This window comes from Sturnus vulgaris, chromosome 2 (genome assembly GCF_052056855.1).
Source record: "Sturnus vulgaris isolate bStuVul1 chromosome 2, bStuVul1.hap1, whole genome shotgun sequence".
Classification (NCBI taxonomy): Eukaryota; Metazoa; Chordata; class Aves; order Passeriformes; family Sturnidae; genus Sturnus; species Sturnus vulgaris.
The window spans coordinates 23,079,981-23,096,380 of record NC_142244.1 but is presented as its reverse complement, the minus strand read 5'-3'; the positions used below and the strand labels follow the sequence as shown (position 1 = coordinate 23,096,380).

At 41.2% G+C, this 16,400-nt stretch overlaps 2 protein-coding genes across 6 annotated transcripts in view; one reads left to right on the top strand and one right to left on the bottom strand.

Annotated features, from left to right (window-relative positions):
• SLC35A5 (solute carrier family 35 member A5) lies at window positions 1-11,072 on the bottom strand. Of its 5 annotated transcripts, none has more exons than XM_088158899.1 (7): window positions 10,892-11,072; window positions 9,252-9,403; window positions 8,416-8,514; window positions 7,124-7,260; window positions 3,868-3,935; window positions 1,840-2,635; window positions 1-373 (listed from the first exon to the last, which is right to left on the bottom strand). In XM_088158899.1, exons 2-7 carry the CDS (start codon window positions 9,379-9,381, stop codon window positions 305-307), a joined length of 1,299 nt encoding a protein of 432 aa, XP_088015025.1. In that variant the 5' UTR covers window positions 9,382-9,403; window positions 10,892-11,072; the 3' UTR covers window positions 1-304. The 5 variants fall into 5 exon arrangements, with proteins under 5 accessions (XP_088015025.1, XP_014734120.1, XP_088015023.1 ...); XM_014878634.2 differs by lacking the exon at window positions 10,892-11,072 and adding an exon at window positions 10,674-10,786 and having other exon boundaries at window positions 1,840-2,503; XM_088158897.1 differs by lacking the exon at window positions 10,892-11,072 and adding an exon at window positions 10,674-10,784.
• The window catches only part of ATG3 (autophagy related 3), a 20,697-nt gene continuing 15,148 nt past the window's right edge, over window positions 10,852-16,400 (top strand). Inside the window, exons 1-2 of the mRNA XM_014878619.2 lie at window positions 10,852-11,079; window positions 13,785-13,826. Coding sequence (XP_014734105.1) covers window positions 11,008-11,079; window positions 13,785-13,826 — 114 coding nt within the window. The 5' untranslated portion in view covers window positions 10,852-11,007. The remainder of the gene's footprint in view (window positions 11,080-13,784; window positions 13,827-16,400) is intronic.

Here is a 16,400-nt window from a genome sequence, read left to right as displayed (position 1 = left end):
TACTGTTTAACAAACTTGTATTTTATTCAAGCTCTTTTAAAGTTACGTCACGTAAGCTGCATATAAAATTCACCAGCTGCTACAATGGCATTCCAGATTTCCATTTCTCCAGACTGGGAGACAGGCACAAAGGAATACAACTCTCCATATATACAGCTTGAATATTGTCCTCATCCACATTTGACATCCAGCCCCAAAACAGTTCCAAATAGTCTGTCAGTGGGGAAAAATTACCCTTTCCTATGTTAATAAAAGATTAACTCTCTCACTTTGAGTAATAGCACGCCTCTGAGCCAGCCTCATGCTAGAGGGAATCTTCATCTGTATCAATGTCACTGCTTGGTTTGTTCAACCTCTCAAATTCTTCTCCATCCTACAAGAACCAGAAGCAAAAGAGAACAATGTGAGCAAAAGTCATCTTGTTATTAATACCATGGGAAAAAAAGAAAGAGTAAGGCTTATTCTGAAGGTATCACTTAAAGCAAAATCAAAAAAAGCAAAAAAATCAAAAAGAAAAAAACCCTGTAATTTAAATCTTTTACTAGTGTGTTATAATGTTTAGAAAATACATACTCCTAAAAAACATTCCCTGCAACTGTAACACCTTTTAGTGACTCACTGCCTAAAAGGGTTTGTAGCCCATTCTTCCATACAGTCATAAAATGGTTTGGGTTGGAAGGTACTGAAAAGATGCTAGAAGGTCTCCCTGGAGCCTTCTCTTCTCCGGGATGAACATCCCCAACTTTCTCAGCCTGTCTTCATTGGAGAGCTCCTCCAGCCCTCCAATCATCTTCCCCTGGACTCGCTCCAGCAGATCTAAGTGCCCAGAGCTGGACACAGTACTACAGGTGGGTTCTTGCAAGAGCAGAGGGGCAGAATCACCCACCTTGACCCGATGGTCACACTGCTTTTGATGCAGCCCAAGATACAGCTGGTTTTGCATGCTCACATAGTGCTATTTGTTTCTACAACAGCTGCTTTGCTGTAAGTGCTAAAATAGATGACAACTGGCATACCAAAAATACATGAATTTGTCTTATTTATTGCTCATAAAACAACAACCTAAAAAGGCACCATGTGGAATTTCTGAAAAACATCTCCAAATCTAATGTTTGCTGGCCCGCGTGGGGACAGCGCTCTCTGCTGGTTCCTATGTGCATCCACGGCCCTTCTGTACCTGCGGGCATGATGTACACAAGCATGAACCCTTCCCATCAGGTGACTGCTCAGCTCAGCTGAATGGCAGCTCTAAGAGCAAGCCGTCCACCGATACCTTCTAGGTAACTAGATCACTGTTCAAATCAGAACAAACAACACTAGCAGGCCTGGAGGAAATATATAGCAAGAAGAAAAACCCCAAACCACGTTAAAACTCTGGATTTAAACATTGTCTTTTTGTCTTCAGCTATCTTTGACTGCTATTGTAGGAAGAACCTTAACATCAAATGTGTTAACTCCCTCATTACGTGGCCTAAGCTACACAGACTTACCAGTTCTACTTAGGCAAAATTATTTCCCAGGTATCAATTCCAATTTCTGAATGCCCTGGGTAAGTAAATTCTCTTGGTTATAAAGCTTTCAAGAAAAGATTTGTACAAAGCTGAAGTTGCTCACAGGACTGTCTACAGTCGCAGCAGGAAACCAATGCTTACCTAGGCTTCATGATTTCAAAAAGTGGCATATGGAAAGCAATACCCAAGATTTTAAGAAATACTGCAGAACTTTGGTGTTGAGGGATGAGTCCAGTCACACACAAGTTGATTCTTTCAAATATTTCATCGCATAAAGGGAGGTAAAACAAAAGAGAAACCAAAGGAGACAAGTACTGAAAAGCCTTACCCCACTTGACCTCTCCCATGCATCTCCTTTGATGAGTTTTCCCCTTTCCCGCAGAGTGGCATATTCCAGACCTCTTGCTTTACTGGCATTATAAATGAATATGGAGAGAAGCACTACAGGAGCTTCCAAAAAGAACTCTAGAGAAGGCCTGAAGTCAAAGATGACAAAAGACACTGTGGTGATGATGACAGTGTTGATCTGAGCAGTCATTACATGGAACATGTTGTCTCGGAACTTCAAGATGAAGGCTACAGACAGCCCCAGGAAAGCTGTGACAAATATAAGAGCCACGGAGAAGATGTTGTGCCCATAAAAGAAGCCACAGTTCCCTATCTGCCTCCGATCCTTAGCCTGCAATGCCAGCATGAGCCCATTGAATAGCACCCCAAAAGCATAGAGTTTGCTGTTCTGTGTGAAGATGCTTTCCCCAAGTTGATCCACATCTTTCAGCATCTTTTCATTGTAGATGTTAGCCAGGGCAGACACAAAACACTGCACTAGAATAAGCAGATGGCCCAGGCTGAGGCGAAGAGGCTTCAGTGCTCCTGCCATGGTGCTGGTCACATTCCACTGGAAGCTGTGAAGGAAACTTGGTGCTGCGCAGTTGCCCTTTTCCATGCATGCTTCCTCAGGTCCAGTAGCGAGAAGGCAGTGGTTAGATGGCCTAAAAAACATATTGTGATGAAATCCATGTGCAGCCAAGCTGTGCTGATGGCCTCCAGTTCCTCGAGTCAGGGCAACGATGGACAGGAATAAAATCACCAGAGACGCCCACTGTACCCAAGAGAGTCTTCGCCTGGTACACAAAAAAGCCACTAAATTTAGAAACACAGTGGCATAAATTAAATGACAGAACATCCAGATCTATAAAACATATAAGAGACATCATGCCACAGATAAGGAGACAGACATGTGTAAAGAAAAATCTTTTCTGATACAGTAAAGTGCCAAAATGCGACACACTTTTCTAGGGCAAAAGGGGCAAAGTCTGGCAATCAAAGATGTACAAAATGAAGTATTCTGAAGAAATAAGGAAAAAGAAGACCTTTCAAGATCACGTTATTTCTAGATACTGACTGCCTAACAACTTAAAAGCAACTCTTGTCTCCACGGCAACAAAGGTCTGATGAATAAAGTAAAAAAAAATTATAATTCACTGACATCCAAATAATTACCATCTTCCTTTGGAAAACGTTCCCTATACTGCCCTTTTCCCCCATGATTTGGAGCCCTTTTCTAGTATTTTATGACAGTAACTCTTATAAATCTAAAAATGTAATTCCTAAGACTATTAGAATAATTTATACTGTTTTTCCACTCAAACAAAGCCTGTTTATCTTTGCGAAAATAAAAAATTTGGAAGATTAGGTGAACTGTGACATCACAAGAGACACAAAACTAAAATGAGAAAAAGCATTTCTAGTCAGACTATCAGGCACTGTTTTGGCATATTAACACCTATAGGAAAGGCTTATTTATGCCATATTTAACACAAGCAACTTTTAGAGTGTAAAGTTAATACCCATTTCCCTCACAGCCTTTTTTGAATCTAAATCATACTATAATGAGCACAAATTCGGCCAAGTGGAACACATAGTCTGGCTTTTGTCAGATGCATAATGACCCAAACACACCTCTATTTTTCACTCGTCTGTATCTCATTTCCTCTTACTAGACCATGTTTACACTCAATCAGGAACTGCAACAGACTCGTAAGAAGTACCAGCAATAATGAAATAAAATATTTAATGTATAAATAAAAGCTTTCTTCTTACCATTCGATGACTATATAATCATGATTTCAACTGTTTTCTACTAGAGTTGACCAAATGTGTAGACATATGAAGGGACTCCTAATAACATTATTATTTCCTACACCTTCAGATGTAGAAAACAAAACCACCTCTCCAAGCTGGTGTAGCCACAAGAAAAGAGAATTACTGCTCCCATCAGACAAAGAGAAAAAAACATAAATTCATCAAAGCTAGGAAGATTTAAATTTCATTTACTTTAGCAAATACTACTTACTTTAACACTATCCTGAAGAGAAGAGCTGTTGTTATAATGACAAAATTTGAGAAGAGTACAGCCATTGCCTTGAAAGAGAAGGAGAGGAACAAAGTTATACTCTAGACACACTGTAGACACCAAAAGCCTACAGACTTCAAGTGTTCATCTTCCTGCAAGGTGCCAGAGTGAAAAGCACAGGTACTGAATTTTCTTCCTCACCCAAATGGTACAATAACACACCTATAAAATGATATTCAAGTCCCATTTCAATATCTCAGGAAAACCACAGAGCTCAAGCTCCACTGCAGTGGGGAAAGCTATACTGAAATGAAGATGTGAAGAAACCAATGCAACAGAAAACTTACTTAACAGAGAACAGTTTAGTTTTCAGTCAGATCAGTTCCCCAGCTGGGCAGACCAGTCAGCTGCAAAAACAGCTGCGTTGGCACAAAGGAGGAAGTTGCTCCAAAATGAGAATAAGCAAAGAATAAAGAAAGTTGAGGCTACTCCTGACTGCAGTGCCATTTGCAGTGTTTATGACATTCCAGACTTGGACAAGGCACTTTCAGAAAACAAACTTCTTGTACGTCAAGTGCTTTTGCTGTAGAGTATATCAAAGATAAAGAGGTGCTTGGCTTGAATTTTCAAGACTGCAACTGTAATTTAAAAAAAAATCGTTGTTGTACTATTGTACTTCAATGTACTATTTCAAAGTACAACTGAAGACAACCCTAAAGCTTCTGTTTAATTTGGGAATAACTATAGAATAACTTCAGTGTTCTAAGCCACAGCCATGATCCCAAGCTGCAAACTCCTTGTAGCAAGGATTGTCTGTTTAGTCTCTGTATTAGACACTGTATACTGGGATATCAACCCAAGAAGAGGCTCTTTTAAACATTCCAGTTACTAGTAAAGACCAGAATCCATCAACACCACTAGGAAAAAAAAAACCTCTTTTTGAGGGTGGGAGTGTTCTGCAAACTGGCTGTTATCCCAGACTGCCCTGTACAGTCAGTACATGTACAAAAGATCCAGGTATCTGAAGTTTTTGGTCCAATTGAGTCTCAGAGTGAACTCACCTTTTTCGACAATTTTACACAAAAGCATATATGGACTCAGGAGTACAAAACACAGACCTTTTCTTGAATTTTCTCATTATTTCCAAATTCCCAATGCTGCTATAGAGTGTCCTTTTCATTCACCAGAGGAAAAGCACAGACTCTTTTCTTATTATCTTCATTCTACTTTATCCCAACATACTGTCCTGCTGAACAATAACTCTAATGAAACAGCAACAACACAGGCTCTCAAGTAAGCTGAAGACTTACTGACTATGAGACACCTGCCTAAGAAAACACACCTTCATTTTGCATCTATTTGCAAAATTAAAACTCAGTAAATATTCATGTTAGTTGAACACTGTGGAAGGAGAAAAAATAAAAGAATAAACAAGGAAATCTGGCAGAAATCACTCTGGAAAAAGAGCCCTTAAGCAAAATGTAGAAGTATTCCATGAACACTCTGGTTTTGCCTTACAGTCAATGCCCCCCATCCAACATCTCTGGTAACATTACGAGCAAAATCTTTAGGAGGATAGTTAAAAAAATTAATTTTGAGTAACTCTGTTCTCTGAAACCTCAAGAGACCTCTGTCCTAGATGAAAAGGAATATGAACATCAAAGTTCCCCATGCTACTAATCTGCACATCACAAGCAAAATCTCAAAAGGTAAATCCTTAGGAAATTCAGCCACTAAAAATTATCCACAAAGTTTCAAGCAAAAAAATCTCACCAAAGGAACTCTTTAATACCAGCAACTGCTCACCCAGGTACTACTTGTTCCCAAAACTACTTTGTATTTAAAGTCACATGACCAGGTTTAGTCAGGTATAGCAATCTTCCTTTTAAGCATCTTCACATTTCACATTCATGGTCTTGTACACTACCAAGTTATTCTGTCTTAAAGATATTTAGTTATCTCTTTTACTATTTCTTTATCATAATAATGTTACAGTTTCAGCTAATCATCATAGAATCTCTCTAATTGTAAGATGCTAAAAGTTCTAAAAGAAGGAATCTTAGAGCACATGCTCTGAGGGGAGAGAGACAAGGTATATCTGTGTGTGTATGCAAAACAAAAGCTGAGTGTATTACAAAGGATTACTTTAACTGAACCAAATGAAATAGCTTAAGAGAAAAATAGCATTTATGTAACCTCCTATGCATCAGGCTTTGCTTCTACTAATATTATAGCTGAATTTCCTTCCTAAAACTAAAAACCAAAACAAACTGAAACAAGCACAAACAAACAAAAGCAAAACAAAAAACCAAACCCAACCCACCAAAAATCATCCCCACCACCAAAAAAATCCCATCAACAAAAAACCCCCACACAACAAACTACAGAATCAAGCAGCTGTGCATGTTATTTTAAGATATCTGACTATTTTATTAGGTTTTTTCAGGTGAGTCCTATGCTAGACTCTGGACTGGTCTGTCCCTGGTAGAAATACACACCTAAGAGAATAATATTTCAAAGAGAAATTCTGATAGAAAAGGTAGAAAACTGTTTATTTTTAATGTTCAACAGGGGCAGCCACAGTATTTTATAGCAAGCACAAACTGTCTGTTTCCATCTTACTACAAACATAGATTCTGAAACAAAAAGTATCACGATACAAAAATAAAAGCAAGCACAAAATCTGTACAATTTCCTGAGCATATGCAGGTTCATCCAAAAGGATGAGGGTAGCAAGAAGAAAGTACCAACTAAATTTTGTACCTAAACATAGCTAATAAAAAAAAGCAAAAATTAAGTCAGTTTTCTTTGTCCCCTCCTCAGTTTCTGTTACACTTACTCCTTTTGTGAGATTATGTTTACTCACTTCATGTCACATACATGGAATGGTAAAAGCCTCATAGAAAAGTGCAGCTCAAATAATAGTAGGAGAAACAAATGGATTGAAAGAAAAATATAGAGTTGAAGAAGGCAAAGGAGGAAAAGCACCAAAAACTGTCCCAACTTCTTAAGCACTTCACACTATTTCTAAATCACATTGGATTGAGAAAATATAGACTCTTCTCTGCTGAAAGCTGTACAACACTGACCAGTGAGCAAGAGAATTGGAAGCTAACAGATTATTCTTTCACCTGCAAGCGTTAAAACAGGAGACAGCCTCAGTTACAATCTTGCCTTGCCAGCGCTAACCATGGCAGATAGCCTAAGAGCAGTATTACCCACTAAGACATGAGAAGTCACTATTCAGTATACTTACTGGCTGAAGATAAGACAGTACATAGAAGACAATCAAGTTATCCAAAAAGTAAAGAAAGGCAGGAATTGACCACTTCATGGAATTACATACATTCTTCCAGGAAAAACATTCAGAGAGATGATCCATACAACCCTTTTCTGAAAGGAAAATAAATCAGTAAGAAAGACATCCTATTATTGAAAGCTTATTTCCTTGTAACAGGATAAGTACCACTGTTCTCTTTTGAGGAACACTATTAGACTGAAAACACTTGTTCCACAGTTCTCTGACAACACAGGAACCTGTGTTCCAGGGCAGAACACACAGCTGGAGCAGCAACCCTGTGTTGTGTTCACCTCCTTGCTTCAGCAGAGAAAATGTCACAGAACCTGTTACATCCATCACAGCATTTGTCCACTGGGAACAAAAATTCCATTGTCAACCATTCTTTGAGGGCCAAAAACACCCCAGAGTCCCTATGCAGTAGTGACATCCTTACTGGGTGTGACTTCCTGTTGGTTATTGATCAAATCTACAATAGGAACAATAACGCAGACAGTGGATTCCTTCATAGAGTGCCCAAAGGTCAGCCAGTAAAGTCAGAAGTACAAAATAAACCAGAACTCAGTATTTGCAGACCACAGCACATGATCTGGGTAAGAAGAAAAGAAGAAAGAAGTGCCAAAGCACAAAGAATGACATTTACTTAGATATTCAGGACACAAACTTTAGGAGGAAGTTGATAAACTTTAGACTACTCCAGAGCTGGTGCCAAAAGTTCTTTATTAGCACAAATTTTAAACTACCCAATGGTATCTAATCCTCTCCTGAAGCAGCAGCGCATTGAGTTCAGCAAAACTCAGACGTCTGGATAAAAAAATTAAGATAGAAAAAAGAAAGAAAGCCAGAAAACATGCAATCAGCAGTAGGCAATGACGGCAAACACCGATTGAATATATTTATTGTCTTAGGTAACTCTATTAAATAGTGAAGGTCAAAATTTTACTAGCTTGCCAGAGTCATGACTGTTTCCTGAAGAACTAGATAAAACCAACAGTTCAATTTAACACGAACCTACACTGCCTGACACCTACTTCCCATTTAAGTATTTGTTCTGTACCATTTTGAAATGCTAAGAATTTAATCTCTCATAGTTTTTACATCGGGACAGAAAAGAAGGAAAAAACAAAAATCACCTGCAATGCAAAACCTGTGGCAAGTAGAGAGTGTCATCTGCTGTTAAAAAAATGTTTGTAGGAGAGCAAATCTTAGAAAGTCAACAAATTTTAGTTATTTAAAACATAGGTACTTACCTTTTTTTCTATTCCAGAATGCCAACATTACACATAGGACCAGTTTTACTACTTCAGAACACATGTTCACTGTTGTAGGAAGATAATCATACTTGTTATCTGTGGGATCCAGCAAATCAGAGAGTACACAATCAGTTTATGTCTCCTGCATTCATAATTAGAGCAAGAATCTATTTTAACCATTCCAATCACAATTTTAGTCACAAAAGGCTTTGTCAGAACTTCTGTCATAAATGTTTCAAAGTTTACGATATACAACTTAGCCTCTTTTCTGAGCTGAAATCTCTTTTCATTTAGTCCCAGCTTACTTACAGCAGAACTTTTTTGGAAGAACTTCAGGACATGGCTGCTTTAAAAACAAATTAAAATGGGAAGGATTTCCCCAAGGACCAATATGGTATTTTTTAACTGTCACGAAAAAATGCTTTCCAGGATGAAGTAACCTTCTTTTAGGACTGGCAATACCAGCCAGTTTTAGCACACCCACTAGGAAATCACTTCTCTCCTAAGCCTGTTACAAGAAAAACATTTCAATCAAATCATGTACCATCAATTGTGCCTACACAACAATCTTGTCCTTAAAGGGTTAGCTATAAAATAAATCACCTGCCTCATCTTTTAAAGGTACATCATACACCTTGCAATGCAAGTTATACCTTCATGGTAGACCACTGGCTAGACAGAAATTTTCCAGTGCAGAAACACACGTCCCTATAAAGATAATAGGATGTTTACGCAAAGAACTCTGCAGGTGAAGTAGGTTTTTTTGATATGTTTTAGCCCAAACATTAACACTTCCTTATTCAAGGTACATCACAGGTATTGCCCAATAGTACCTTCATTAGCAGAATACTTCATCAGGAGGATTCGACTTGAGCCCAACGCAATGAACACTCCTCCAAGCAGAAAGGTCTGGCTGGTTGTCTTGGAGCAAAGAGCAAATCGACTACACCACTCCAGCTTCATTCTGCTGCCTCACTGTCAGTGCCTTCGGATGGCAGGATAAAAAAAACACTGTAAACAGTACTTCCAGAAACTGGCTACACACAGCAAAATAGGTGTATTTTACTGCTTTGTGTTACATAAAGATGCTTACATTGCAGAACAAGTCATGATCTTATTCTACAACAATTGTTTTCTTATTAACAAAAAAATCGAGTTCAACCTATGACCGAACACCGTCATGCCAATTAGACTATGGTACAAAGTGCCACGTCCAGACTTTCCTTAAAACACTTCCAAAGATGGTGACTCCATCATCTCCAATTCCAATATATAATCATCCTTTCTGTGAAAAAATTCTTCCTGATGTCCAACCTAAACCTCCCATGGCAAAGCTTAAAACTGTTTCCTCTTGTCCTGTTGCCGGTTGCCTGGGAGAAGAGGCTGACCCCCCACTTGGCTACATCCTCCTTTCAGGTAGAGGGGAATAAGGTCACCCTCGAGAGAACGATATGTTACAAGGACCGTCAAAGGGGGACAAACGATGCATTCACAGGGACCCTGAAGGTGGCACAAGGAGGCTGGTTCCTGAGAAGTCTGCAAGCTACGGCATATGGATTAGCTAAAAGGATTAAATATTTCACACGCTTATTTTTCTTTAATATATTTTTAAGTGCTCTTGCTCCTAAATCCCAGCAAGAAGAAGCGCTACAGCAGCGGAGCAAGACCAACCCCTTAGAGTTGACCTGGCACCGGCTCGTTCCCAGCGGCGGGGGAGGCACAGGGCAGCCGGAGCCAAGCACCGGAGCCGCGTCCTCCGCCTCCGGCGCCGCCGTTACTCGCCAGATCCGTTAACGGGCCCCAGGGCCCTCAACAGCCGGCCGAGGGAGAAGCGGGGAGGGAGAGCCCCTCTAGGCCAGCTGCGGACTGGGCTGCGTCCCATGCCGGCAGGGCGGCCAGAGAGCGGCGAACCGGATCCGGGGGGACACCCAGCTCACCACCTCCTCCGCAGCGGAGGGGGAACACCCGCCGGGCTTTGCCGACCGCCTCCTGCCACGTCGCTGCTCCAAGCTGCAGCCGCGAGCGGCGGGGCGGCGGCCGCGCGGGGCGAGCGGGGCTCCGAGGCAGCAGCACCGGGTGCTTGGACGCCGCGGTTAGGCGCACCAGATCCCGGGAGGCTGCAGCAGCATGGTTCCCCTCGCTCATCCCCACCGCCCAGGGCTAGGCTCCCCCCGGGTCCCGCCCGGGGTCCCGCACGAAACCCCTTCAGCACTTCCCCCCACTCCCGGCTCACCCCCCCCCCCCCCCGGCCTCACCTGGCGGGGCGGGGCGGGGCCGCACGCGCGCGCCCCCACCTTGCCTTGCCCCGCCCCGCGCGGGCACGCGCGCGCCCTCCTCCCTCACGTCGGCTCCAAGGGCCCGGCCCCGCCCCCTGACTTCGGGGCACCCGGGCGCTCGCCCCCTCAGCTCGCGCTCGCCCCCCGGCGGCCGCGTGAGACGCAGCCCCGCCCCTCCCCGCCTTGCTCGCGCGCACCGTGTGTCGTCACGAGCGTGTGACGGTGGGGCGGTGGCAACGTGAGGGGCGGCCGCGGGAGCGCCGTGCCGAGGGTGGGGGGGTGGCCGCTGTCCGTCTGTCCGACGACCGCCGCAATGCAGAACGTCATCAACACGGTGAAGGGGAAGGCCCTGGAGGTGGCCGAGTACCTCACGCCTGTGCTCAAGGTGCCGGTCCTGCGCGGGAGCCGAGATGGGAGGAGGGACACCCATGGCCGCCCCCGCCTGCGGGCGCGCTTCCCTGCCCGAGCCCTGGGAGCCGGCTGTCGGTGCCCTTGCCGGCCGGGCCCCAGGAGCTGCGTGGCTGCGGGTCTCGAAGGGCGCGGTGCAGGGCGTGCCGGCACAACCATCGGCCCTCATCCCTGTCCGGGCCGGAGGGGATAGGGGGAACCCCAGCCGGCCCTCACATCCCACTGGGAGGGGGGAGCATCCGTCTGGGAGGGGCGCGCCCTTCGAAGAACAGATGTTGCTGCTCCTGCTTCTCGAGCAATGATTTAAATGTTGTTGCTGTTTTGTGTGGAAGTCACGAAACTTCTACCTGGTTGCGTGTCCAGGAATTGAAATCCGAACGTACAGATAGGCTTGAGCCTGGTTTCGAGAATTACGTTGCAATGGTTATTTTGGGTAAAGGGCAACTTTTTCAGCTGACGTGAAAAAAATCCACACCAACAAAATTAGCCACACCTTCGTTATGTGAGCAAGTTTTACATAGTACAGCTTATTCCTATGTCAGAATTTCGGTATTAATGCAAGCTTCTGTGCACCAAAGTATCAGAGAATAGCAGAAATGAGCCGTTGGGTCATTATAAAGGTAGGCAGCACATCTGTTATAGTTCCTGTTACTGCATATTTAGGTAGAAACAAATTAGGGTTTTATGCAGTTGTTAGACTACGTCCCATTCTCTGACTTACTTACAAACAATTTTTTATGTAAACTCCAAATTTGTATACAAGTGCTTAACTTGGCAGCATTTTTTTCACTACTGATTTTGATACTTCTGCTTGCTTTCGAAAAAGCACTTATTTATGACAAATTTCTCTTGCCTGTGGCTTTGTGGTTTGACCTTTAATGTGCACTGCACCGTGCAGCTTACATCTCTGGGCAGACTGCAGTGACAGTCAATTATTAATTGAACTTGTCCCTCTGTGGTATGTGGGATGCTCTTTTCTGGATAGTGGACCTTCCTAAACTTGCCCACCAATGTGAACTGTATGGGTTGCAGTGAAGTAGTGGCATGGGAAGGTGAAGTGAGTTGTTTAGGATAGTACAGTTGTTGTTGCACAGCTGATTTAATAGTGGACAAATTCACTAATTGTGTCCAGATGATTATTGGGAGGAGGCAGGAATAGAACCTTCCAGAAATGGAAGGTGCTGATATTATGCGCATATGTTCCCTTTGCAAGGGGGAAAGAAATACTCCAACTTGGTAACTTTTGAAAGAAACTAAACCTGTGTCTTTCACAATTGAAGAATTTACTTAGATGGAAAAATGAACTATTTACCCTCAGGGAATGGAGGATGGATATTTTACGTGTTTTCTTTCTGTAACTTCAGAAACACAAGTTTGTGCATGTTCCCTTCTGCTTATGGTTCATTTTGAGGGGAACCACTAAGTTGTCTCCACTATGGTGTTGCACAATGCGTTATTGAGGACTCTGAGTTTTATAGCAATTAAAAGTATTTTGATTTCAGTCAGCTAGTACATAACAACGTTACAATGTTTGTACAGCTGCTATTTTTCCTATCTTTATCTTGTTCTTAAGTGTATCTTCCTTAGAACTGAGGCAGAAAGGCAGTAATCAGTACCATATGAAACAGGTGTGCTCCTTTCATTTTCTGTAGCACAGGTGATAGCACACACTGGGGGAAGGAACAAGAGCAGCCAAGTTTAGCTGGGGCTGCTTCAGTGTTTTACAACTGATTGAATGTGGTGAAGTTGTGGCTGGAAGCAAGAGCTTTTCAGTTTATGCTTTCAGTCTTGATAGGAAAAAAAATAGGTTCCTTAGGGCAAGAAGTCAGCTATGACATGATTGAAATTGTGTTCTTTTTCAAAAGCCAGTTTTGGATAATTCTGATGCTGGGGAACAGTAGGATATCTTGGTACTTGAGGCTTTTCTACATAAACAACTAGAAGTCAAAACATAATACACTTAGTCTAGATTTGAATATGGTACAACACGTGTTATCCTTAAGCTTCATAAATATTGCCTTTCATGCCAAAGTACTTCATTTCTCCATGCAGAGTAAGTCTGGTGTCTGCTTGCCATCTAATCTTTCATTCACAAAACTCCCCACTACAATATGCAAAAAGTGAAGCCGTTTCTGTGGGGTGCATGATGAAGGCACAGAAATGAGCATTAAAAGAGAGTGTATTACTAAGTCTTTGTATTTAACTTTTTCTACCCCAGAGAAGACTTGGTGTGGTCTTTCATTCATTACTTTTCTTAACTGCAAAACCTCATATCGATGCAATGCAGTGCTGTTCAATGCCTAGAACTCTGGAGTCCTTGACAGTTAGAATCACTGATTCCAGCTGATTTTCTGTTCCTTACTGGCAAGCGTAATACTGAGTGCCAGTCATCTTCATTATTGCTATTATTGGTAGTAGCAAAAAAATTCATTTTGTATAGGTGATCATTTTTCATAATACCTTGTATTTTGCAACAAGTAATTTTGGGGAGCCTTATTTCCTTATTTTCTAGTGTAAGATGCCTATCAGTCATGGCAGAAGTTGCCTCCAGGCTGATTCTTGGATCTCGTGACAGAACTAGTTGCAAAAACGAAAGTAGAGAAGATGTTTGTCTTTCCAGTAAAGTGGAATGTGTTGATTTGCCAGCAATTCTCAAAATGTCTATACCTTTTTTTCTTGCAGGAATCCAAATTTAAAGAAACTGGAGTAATTACACCTGAAGAAGTAAGTGTTTAGAAACTTAAATTTATTTTCAAAGTAATGATGCATTTTTTTAATGCCAGACAACCATGTTAAACAGATCATGTCTTTGTCAATTATTGCTTCTTGAAATTTCAGAAGTGACATTTCTAAGTGGCCTTTTGTACTCTGCAGATTTAAGTAGATCAACATTATTTCTCCTGAGATGGGATTAGGCATCTGAATGTGGGATGCTTCTTTCTTCTATTATACTGTGAAAAGATTGTAAAGAAGCTGGGTCAACAGCTCCATTTGTTGTGGGAATTCAGGACTGAAGCAGGAATGTATTGATTTTTAAAGGCTTTCCTCTGATCAACTCAAAGGAGAGCTTTTATCTTTGGAACAGTCTGCTTGCCCCTGTTTTGGTTCCTTCTAAGGCATTGGGAAGATCATTACATATATTTTTCCAGACCAAGTATCCAATGATTATTATTTTTCCCTCTTCTTCTCTATAGACTGCTTTAGGCTGGTTGTATTTTGGATTGCTGCCAAGCAGATGTATTTTTTAAGAACTCCAGTGCAAGGAGCAACAAGCAGGATATTTTTCCTGGATTAATAAGAACACGGACTGTATTGTGCTATTTTAATTTCTCCATTACACTTTTTCTCATATTGAAGTGCTACTGATTGTAAACACTTTGTCTTTACAGAGGCATAATAAAACAATGTTAAGACTGGTAGGTAGAATGAAACAGTGAAAAAATGTAACGATGAGATGGAAAAAAATGGAACAAATGATGACTGATGCAGGTAAATAATGTGGACAAAAGTATTTTTCCTGACATTGTTGTCTGTATTTTTCTACTGTGTTGTCTGGCAAGCAAACACTCATTCTCTCCCTCTGACACAGAAGTACCACACAGAAAAACAGGCTTAGCAACTGTTCTGATAACCATATGTATGCATGTGTATAAATATTCGTATATGTTAAGTATGCCTATAAATATTCTTATATGTTAAGCAATAATACGTGATCTTCATTGTATATAAACTAGAATAACAGAGAAAATCTAGGCAAATGTTCTACCAATACTTAATCCCTTTGTGATTTATCTGAGAAGAACTTGCAGTAGTATTGTAAGAAGAGGCACCTTCTATAGACCATAGCAAGAACTACACTGTATTACGTTAAATAGTTTGCAGCATTTAAACACCACTGAATGAGAATAGTCTGTATTCTCTGTGTCAAGTTAGATGCTGCTGGGATGAATAAATTGGATGCTTCAAAACAGTAGTCAAGGGAACTGGTTATACAGCAAGATTAAATTTTTGGTAAATTTAAATGAAGCTGGAACATGGATCTACTGATTGGCCCTTTGACAGTCTTTATATAAGAATGGTTGCTAAAGTAATTTAAGCTGTATTTTAGTCTGAGACATTAATTGGTATATAGATTTTTGTGGGGTTCCTGTGGCTTGCCTCTGAGGATGAATAAATTAAAACTAAATATGACTCATTAATCAAACTCAACACCTACTCCCTCTTTTCACTTACTGTGTAGTTCATTTAATTTCAAAAAATTTTTGCCTGTCATGAGTTGTTTCTAGTTAATACCGCCAAAAGATGCCAGTTGTTTTAATTATGTATGTAACTACAGGGAAATTCTTAAAATCATTCTCTTCAGGACTAGAAATAAGATGTCCTGAAATTGATCTCCTTCCACTTTTCAGTACTGATTCAGACATGAGGTAGCATCAGTGCTTGAGAAATAGAAAGTGAAACCAGCTAGGCAATTTTGCTGCCTAAATGAAAAAAAAGTAGATGAAATTTCAAATGCTGTTTTAGGGCTGTGTATCTGTTAGACCCACAATCTACACTGTTTTTTCATCTTTAGTAATATATTTCAACATTGCTGTCACAAACAGTTCCAATTCCTTGAACAGAGAATTTTAAATAATTCTGGAGTTTCATTTATGTTTACTGTGTAAGAGATAATGAGTTTTAAAATTTCCCTGTGTATTGGGAGAGTTTGCTGCGTTTTTTAAAGGATTCAGTTTTGCTAGGGGCCTGTGTTGAAAAGAGGTGAAAGGGAAGCACTTTTGCAGGGATTAAGTTTGTTAATCCATGTGCCGTGTGCACTGTGGTGTTTTCTGCTGTGTTGATCTGCCTCCCTTTGGAGGATGTGGTGAGGAAATGGCTGTGACCTGCTGCAGGCCTGTTATGTCACACTGCAGCAGCTTCTGGGCAGCTCGGGAGGGTGCTGTTATAAACTGGCACTTCAAGACAAGAAAGCGCCTGTAGCAGTAGCTGTGCACCTCATATTCCAAAGGGACTGCTGCAAAGCCCATAAAAATCACTTGCGTGCAGGCTTGCCTTCTTCAATTTTTGTGCACAAAAAACAAGCCTTTAGACTTTGCTGTGTGAATTTTGAGTTTGTACACAAGTTTAGCATGACATTGCTGGCAAGTTTAACATGACAGTATCACTTTGAAATAGTAATGCAATTTTATAAAAGGCTTCATTTTTGATACTAAGAACAAGCAGAGTGAGTATTTTTAAAAATTATTTCTTCAGAACAAAGTTGTCTATAAGATTTTTAGCATAGGAAGTGGTAATCCA